The following is an 8,754-nucleotide window of genomic DNA, read 5'->3' as shown; positions in this document are numbered from 1 at the left end:
TTGATCTGTGGAAGAAGACATTGTGGAGATTGGGATCGTTTGCTCGTTAGAGACTGGTAGCTCTGATACCATATAACAGTGTACAGTTTGAATAAAGATTTACCCACACTTTTCATTGTTGTATAATCAAAGTTATATACATAACATTACAAGACTATTCTAATTTGACAACCGCTACAAATAATTTGAATATGCAACCATTACAAATAACTTGAATCTGCAACGGTTACAAATCAAATCAAGGCTAGCTTGGCCTTGATTTTTGCAATATGCCTTTATACAATATGTGTGCTAGTCAACTACAGAAATATGGAAGAGAATAAGCAACAAGAAAATTTCATCATTTTATTATACACTCCGAAACTTCAACACTTATAAACAAATTGAAATTCATGTAGATAGTCATATTATCCTATTGCCACTTATTAGAAAGTAGCAGTTTACACTTCAGGAAGGAATAATATTGTATCATGCAAAATACATATTATACTTTTTTTTTAATTCTATTTTTAATACATCACAAAACAAGAAAATAAAAAAGCAATATAAACAAATAACCAAAGATTATCCCCGTTTAATGTCCCTCTGATCGACTTCAAAGAGAGAACACTTGATCCTTAATTAGTGCCACAAACTAAACATAGAAAAGCCACATTCTAGGTGTTGCATATTAAGAATGATCTTCGTCTTCTTTAGAATTCTGAACATTTGCCTGAAGAAAACACCATATTGAAGATAAAAGTATTAATCATTAGAACCGTTGATATCATCAAGGAAAACTTTTCATAAAAGAATCAAGAATGAAATACAAGATGGTGTAAGAGCTGTTTGTAAGCAAAGAAATTTTTGAAACTACAATCATTAAGCAGTTCTTGTGGATTAAATTGTTCGGCTTGTACTCTAATGTTTTCAGACGCCAATGGAAAAACTATGGTACGCACTATAGCTACTATAACGTAAGCGTAGGTTTACTGTCATGAGAAATTCACACTATAGGAACCATTTTTCTTGTGTGACAGTGTGAGGGATGAACATTACTCATGAACTATACAGTACTCATTGTAAACCTGTATATCTCAAAAGAGTAGTTGATTAATTAGCCTCTTACCTCTCAACCAAGAATAGAAGGTGTTAAATGCAGGTCTCTAGTTTGCTCAGTTGTTGAACTTGATAACATTAATACAGGTCCAATCCTTTCAACAACTGCCAATCTGACGTATGAACTCCTGGGCCTGGGGGAAACCACTCGAGTTTAGGCCCCTCACAACAATTTTCTTAACCCCATAATTGTCCATCTCAAATTCCTGAATTTCAGGAAAGTCTTCCTCAGCACCAGGAAAGAGACTTTCCATCCTCTCACATCCCGTAGCATGTACTGCAAGTGAATTTTGAAAGCTGAAAATTTCTTGGGGGTCCTTATTCCATATATGCTTCAGTTTTGGCAGATGCTCCAGATACAATTCTTTTAATTGAGTGGCTGTAAAAACACATGTTTCTTGAACAGTAAGATTTTCACAAAACTCGAATTTTATAATCTGAGGACGTTTGGAAAAGGAAACTGTAGTGAATTGGTTATGCCATAGAATCTTCAAGTCAGCCATGTAGGAGATTCTCAACTTCTCCAAACTAGGGAATGGAACCTACAAAATTCATCCAGTATGTGTTAGTGATATATCGATCCAACGATCACATTGAAGATAAGATACCAAGTAAAGATGACAAACATTTGTAAGTTTGTAATCGTAACAAGCACAAAGCAAGTTGTAAAAAAAAAAAAAAAAAATGGTGCTCTTTGTAGAAGAGCGGTTGCACAAATAGTATATACGAGGATTGTCCTTTTAGTTCATTTTGTCAACTTTTTCATCTACAAGGTCACGTTCTAAATGCATGCAATATCACTTCTACCTTAATGCTGGACATCTTAAAAAAGGAGTTAAAGCTCTCACCTCTTCAACCAAGAAAAAGGTGTGCCGAATTGAATCACCACCAATGTGTATATATATATATAAAATATAATATATTGCATGCTATCATGAACCAAGGAAGAGACTTCAATTTGGGTAATGTAGCACACACCGTACATAAGAGCTTTTCTTCTAAGGTTCTAGGTAGCCACCCAAAAAAGTAAAGCAAATTTATGTGTTTTGAGGATGTGATATGGATTCTAAATTAATCATAAATCGGTTACAGAGTATTTCAGAATAGAGCTGTTACACATCCATCATTAGCCCCTTTCTTTTGCAAATCTACCATTGAATACAAATTAAATGGTGGATTTACCCATCTTTTGTATGGAGATGGACAAAAAAGATAAAGACCAAATATTTCTCATTTCATAAACCCAATTGTAAAATTCTAGATATGGTGAAGAAGACTGTACTTTGTTCCATTTATAAGCAATATCAGTTCTATCACTTGTCCCTGAACTGCTGGACATTTAACGAGATTAGTTATAAGGCTCTTACGTACCTCACCAACCAAGAAAAAGGGTTGCTGAATGGGGATCTCAAGTTGGCTCTCTTGAAAGCTTGAAAGTTCTGACGCAAATATCTCAACTTTTGGACACCAAGCCACCAACATATCTTTCAGCATTGGCCATTCTGAAGTATGAACTCCCGGGTAAAACCACTTTAGTCTTGGTAGCACTGCAAGATGCAGGACAACTACTCGGGGGAAGACAAACTTATTTATTGGTTGTGCCGTTTCTTCCCCTGCAACAATTTCCTCAACCCCACAATCAGTTATCATAAGTTGCTCCAATTGCGTGGGACATGTGGCCACGGATGCCGGAAATAAACTTTTCAAACTCCTACATCTCACGACCTGCACTATTTTTAGATTTTGAAAGCTGAAATTTGGTTTGGGGTCTTTACTCCATACATGCCTCATATTGGGGAGACGAGCCAAATGCAGCAGTTTCAATGGAATGGCTGTGACAGCATGCGTTTCTTTAACATTTAGCCCTTGCAGTTCAAATACATCCCCCAGTGAGCCACAATCACTTACGACAAGTTCCTCTAGATTCTGAAATCTTGCTAGCATATCAGATTGAAAGACGTTCGTAAGATTTTCACAAAATTCAACTTTTATACTTTGAAGCTTGCAAAAGGAATCTATGGCAAATTGGTTCTGCCATAATATTTTCAAGTCATCCATGTGGGAGATAATCAAGTTTTCCAAACGAGGGAAGTTAACCTGCAGGGTTTATCCATGTGCTAATTATACACCTATCCGTACTAACTCACATAACAGTTTTTTTAAAAAGTTTAGAATAAACAAGAGAGGCTACAACAGTGGGAAAAACTTAAAAAAAAAAAGAAAAAAAAAAAAAAAAGATTTACCTCTTCATTGAAGAGAGGTTGCACAGTGGTAGAATGGCTCTCCTCTACGTTCATTTCCTTGACTTCTTTGCTACTTGTCATGCCCAAACTAACATGTTTAGATATGAATGTCTTTAATTTGGGGCAATTGTCTATCACTAGCTGCTTCAAGTATGAAAATTTGATATTACTTCCTTCACAAAATCTTTTTAGGATTGGAAGCATTTTTAGGACTAGGCATTCTAGTCGTGGAAACAACTCCTTAGGAATTATTTCTCCTACTACTCCTAAATCTTCAGTGAGTAGTATCTCTTCCATGACCTTACATTCGACTATGTGAAGGTGTTTGAGTTGCACCATACGTCTGGCTGTAGAGAATGATAGTAGACATTTTATATTACCACAGCCCTTCACATCCAACTGTAACAAATTGTCAAACCTCGATGTTGATTGTATGTTTTCTAATCTGCAAGAGAACCTTGTTGCCTGATGTTGGTTGTGCTGTATGTCTTCCAAGCCTATTGAGAATAGTTCCAATTTTTCCAAGTTGGGGAACACAACAACCTACAGCAGCAGTTAAAATTATGCGCAATTAGGGTATTAGCATTAGCGTATGTAGAAGAAACTATGCACAATTAGGGTATTTGTATCATTCCAAATCTTTATCCTTCAACAACCTAAAATCTATTTTCCCCATTAATTAATTTTGGTTGTTTTTCATGGACCTGGAAATCTATTACTTGATACACTACTAAAACGGTGTGCTCCATACATCAGTGTTGCCATGTGGGCCTGTGATGTGTGTGAGATCATATTATTTGATGAAGTAGACTTTCATATATATACCTGTTCATGTAGAATTGGCATGTGAAAATCAAGCGGCTTGCCTTCCGAGATAATTTCTCCAGCATCACTTACGAGTGAATTTTGTGTGCTTAAGAAGCCCAAGAGCTTTGGAAGACGATCTAGTGCCAAGTGACGCAGTTGAGGGAACAAGGATGTATGTTGGTCTTCTATTCCACCGTCTTCTTTCATGACTATTGCACCCATGATGCTGCATTCTCTTATCTCCAACTCTTCAAGTTGAGGAAGGCCCCTAGCTATGGATGATGAGAAGACAAATTTTAATTTATCACAATGTTCAACTTTTACAACTCTCAACTTACCAAAGGATCTCAAGCTGGGAAGTTGGCCATGACATATTTCTTCCAAGCTAGTCATATTTTTGAGAAGAAAAGTCTCCAAAGCAGGAAAGGCAACAACCGACATCATCAAGTTAATAATATACTTAATCTCAGGATTATTTTGGATATGGAGATGCTTCAATTGTCGAAAGCCTTCCCAATCCAATTCATGTAGAACACTCTGAACACCCTTTAGCTCATCTAAATAAAGATTTTCTAATCTCTTCAATAGCATTTTAATCTCAACCTCTGATTGAAAGCTTGTATTCAGCTTGAGTTTTAATGTTCTTGAGGCTTCTCCTCGCCTACCAGACCAGTCCCATACATCTCCTACCAATATTACGTATCTTTCTAACTTGTCAAAAGCCAAACCTTTTGGCAGATTGCTGGCATCTGGAATATGTATATGTAAAGTGCTCAAATGGCACAAATGATTTAGCTCAACAAGACTAGCATTTCCTTCAGCCTCCCACTGGACACAAGTGTTTCCCATATACAACTCTTCTAATGCGACCAAGCTTGATATGACATTAGGTGGAATCACTTCAAGTTTGGAACAATTGTTCAAATCCAACAACTGCAAATGAGTCAACAACCCTATTTCTCTTGGCAAATGTGAAAATTTGGAATCCATAAGGCTAAGAATCACTAAATTTTTGAGCTCTCCAATTACAGCTATGTCTCCTAACACACAACCATCCAGGCACAATGTTTGTAGGTTTCTAAGGAGACGAATTGATGAAGGAAGTGATGAAAGTTGCATTCTGGTGAAATCCAAAACTTTGAGCCTCCCCATCCCTTGAAAGAAAGTGTCTGGGATTTCCAAAGAACGATTTCCACCATACACAAAAAGGAGTCTTAATTCTGGACATTCCAATATTTCGTTAGGAAGTTCATGGAAATCTCCACCACTAACAGAGAGCTCCTTGCAACTTTTGAGTACATCCACATCTAGCCTTTCTTTTAGCCGATCAGCATCTCTCACGATGATCGTATTATGCTCCTTTGTTGCAATTAGCATAGCAACATCACGAACAACATCATGCATATGCATATGAAACTCCTTAGAACTATGAGGACAATCCAGCAACAGACAAGAGTATTTCAGATTTTGAACTATTGTATATACTCTGTTTCTCGCTTCTCCCAATGTATTAATGCTATGAAATGAACCCAAACCGTAACAATATTTCAACAAGTCCCGATAGTCAATGAGGAAATCCATTTCAGCACAACGCAAAAAGACGTGTTGGACCTCTTCACTTACAAGATGTTTATAACTCAGCTCTATAGAAGAATATATCTTTGACAGCATTTCGTTAAGGTGTTCGGGAGCAGGTCTTCTTAGTAGCTGCAAGGCATCCTCCCATTCAAATGACTCCTTATTTTTTAATGCCTTAGAGACCGTTACAAGTGCAAGAGGCAGACCAGCACACTCTTTAGCTACCTCAGCTGCTATGCTCTGCAAATTAGGGTCTTTAACACAATCGCCGGCCATCTTCTCAAATAAACTCCATGCTTCTTCTTCAGGTAAAACTTTAAGCACAAAATCCTTTTGGACGTGTATATCTTCAGATAATACTTTTTGAATTCTGGAGGTTAGTAATACTTTGCATCCCTCAGAAGGAATTCCTATTTCCTTCAAATTAATAGTCTCCCATATGTCATCAAGGATAACAAGTATCTTCTTGCCTCTTGTTAACCTATCCCAAAGACGAGTTGCTCTTCCGGGTACAGAACTCTCCACATCAAACTTTAGATGTAGGCAGTCTGCGATTTCTCTTTGAATTTCTGTCAGGTTGGGGCTCCGGGTCACAGTTGCCATAGCCATCTCATCGAACAACTTTTTTCCAATGGCTTGCTTGGCAACTTCTCTAACCAGCGTAGACTTTCCCACACCAGCCATCCCCCACACCCCAATCATGTGGATATTATCATCTCTCAATGCCTCCATAAGTCTATTCACTGTTGTCATTCTTGATTCAGAGTCCACGTAATCCATAGATCCGATAGTCTCTATCCCCTGTGTAGCAGGACGGTGGGAAACGCTCACAAATTTGCCATTTTCCTGCGCTTCAACAATATCTTTCACTATCTTCTCTGATTTCTGGCTTAGTTGATGCCGCAGCTTCAAGTTCATGCATGCCCCGTTAGAACACCTTGTCTTCGCTTCTTCTTCACCTTCAAGAACTTTCCTGGTCTCTTCTGTAATCTCATCCACCTTTTTCAACCATGTGTTAACATCATCTTCAATTTCTTCACCGTTTCTTATAGCTTCATCAACGGAATGTTGCACTCTCTTTCTAGCATTCTGCAACTTCTCTACCTGCTTCTTCATACTCTCAATGTTGCTGCTGTAGTGAATCGAGTAACATAGCCACTTTGTGACTGGTTCAACCGTGTAATCAATGATTTTTTCACCGATCGCAATGAGAATCTCCATTCTTGTTCCTCTTTGTGCAAGTAGACAAAAACTCAAAACCAAGAAAACGAGAACTAGAAACTATATACAATGAGAATAAATCGTACATAAAAAATTAAAAAAAAAAAAAAAAAAAAAAAAAAAAAAAAGAAAAAAAGAAGAGGGTGGGGGGGGGGGGGGGGGGGGGGGGGGTTTCATCTTAAACTCATAATACGTAAAACTTAATTTGATTTCAAACCTGCTTTTCTTCGCGCTTAGTTCTTGACTTTCACACCTAATTAATATCTTTATCAGCCCCTCCAGTCGAGCTTTTGTTCTAAAAATTCAAAATGCGTAAATCAGAAAACGTGATAATATTGAAATTTCATATATATACCCAAAATATACTGAAAGACATAAGAAGTGGTAAAAACAGGTCGTTAATTATTTTTTAGGATGAAGCGCAGGATCAGGTAGAGCCAAAGACATGAGAAAATTACTTACATAATCCATGGGTTTGTAATTCTACTAAATTGATCCTGTGGTACTAAAAATATTTTGAAGATCCCTATGGTTAATTTGTCTAAAATAATCTCTGAATCCCACATATTAAATGTACACGTACATGAGTCCACGTCACAATTAACCAACAATTGCAAATTGATACATAGCATAGTTCTGGACTCACCATGGTTCTAACTCAATTGTGGTATGATTTATGTTTCGTTTGTTTTGGCATAAAAAATTTTATGTTGTAATATGTTTCCAAGAAAATAATTAGAAAACATTTTCTAGCATTTGACACATACGGAGAATCACATATATTTTTTAAACTTTCTTTCAATCATATTAACCTATAAAAATCAATTTTTATTCACAATATAAAAATATTAATATAAAATAATTGCATGGAGGTGGTTTGAGGGTGATTCAGGAGTGTCTGAGTGGTGGTTTGGGGGGGCTCGACAGTGGTCTGATAGTGGCTAGCTTGATCGATGATTGTCTAGGGTGACTCAGTGGTGGTCATGTAACGACCCACCCACAATGGCACAATATTGTCCGCTTTTGGCTCTCCAAACCAGACTTTCCAGGAGGTCACCCATCATGGGATTGCTCTCACAGAAGCACGCTTAACTGCGGAGTTCTGATAGGTTCATAACCATCACGGCTTTAAAATGCGTTGTGTCATAATGGGTGCATTTATACATATAAGCACATCCTCATTCCCAGGCGATGTGGGACGTCACAATCACCCCCTCTTTGGACCAAGCGTCCCCATTGGCGTCCCTCATTGGGCTTGTGCACGCTCCCACCATCTCAGGCTGGGCAATGGCTCTGATACCATTTGTAACGACCCACCCCCAATGACACAATATTGTCCGTTTTTTGCTCCCCAAACCAGACTTCCCAAGAGGTCACCCATCCTGGGATTGCTCTCGCAGAAGCACGCTTAACTGCGGAGTTCTGATAGGTTCATAATCATCATGGCTTTAAAACGCGTTGTGTCATAAGGGTGCATTTATACATATAAGCACATCCTCATTCCCAGGCGATTTGGAACGTCACAGGTCAGGGGGGTGGCTCAATGGTGGTTTGAAGGTGGCTCAGCGATGGTCCGAGGGTGGCTCGGTAGTGGTTTGGGGGTGGCTTGGTGGTGGTCCAGAGGTGGCTCGATAGTGGTCTAGAGTGGTTCACGGTGGTTCAATCATGGCTCAGCGGTAGTCCGGGGATGGCTCGGTGATGGTCTGGGAGTGGCTTGATGGTGGTCCAACAATAGCCCCAAGGTGGTTCAGTTATGGTTTTTGGTGGTTTGGTGGTGACCCAGCGGTGGCCAGAGTTCGTCTTGCTG

General features: G+C 38.5%; 1 protein-coding gene across 1 annotated transcript; it reads right to left on the bottom strand.

Annotated features, from left to right (window-relative positions):
• Positions 1 to 407: 407 nt before the first annotated feature.
• LOC133852210 (probable disease resistance protein At4g27220) lies at positions 408 to 7,046 on the bottom strand. Its single transcript, XM_062288912.1, has 5 exons — positions 4,167 to 7,046; positions 3,342 to 3,884; positions 2,470 to 3,195; positions 1,109 to 1,640; positions 408 to 712 (listed from the first exon to the last, which is right to left on the bottom strand). The coding sequence occupies exons 1-4, from the start codon at positions 6,945 to 6,947 to the stop codon at positions 1,197 to 1,199; spliced, it is 4,494 nt and encodes a 1,497-aa protein (XP_062144896.1). The 5' UTR covers positions 6,948 to 7,046; the 3' UTR covers positions 408 to 712; positions 1,109 to 1,196.
• Between the last annotated feature and the right edge of the window lie 1,708 nt (positions 7,047 to 8,754).

Source organism: Alnus glutinosa, chromosome 12, assembly GCF_958979055.1.
Source record: "Alnus glutinosa chromosome 12, dhAlnGlut1.1, whole genome shotgun sequence".
NCBI classification, from domain to species: domain Eukaryota; kingdom Viridiplantae; phylum Streptophyta; class Magnoliopsida; order Fagales; family Betulaceae; genus Alnus; species Alnus glutinosa.
Note: the sequence above shows the minus strand (reverse complement) of the source record. Positions and strands in the feature narration are given on the sequence as shown.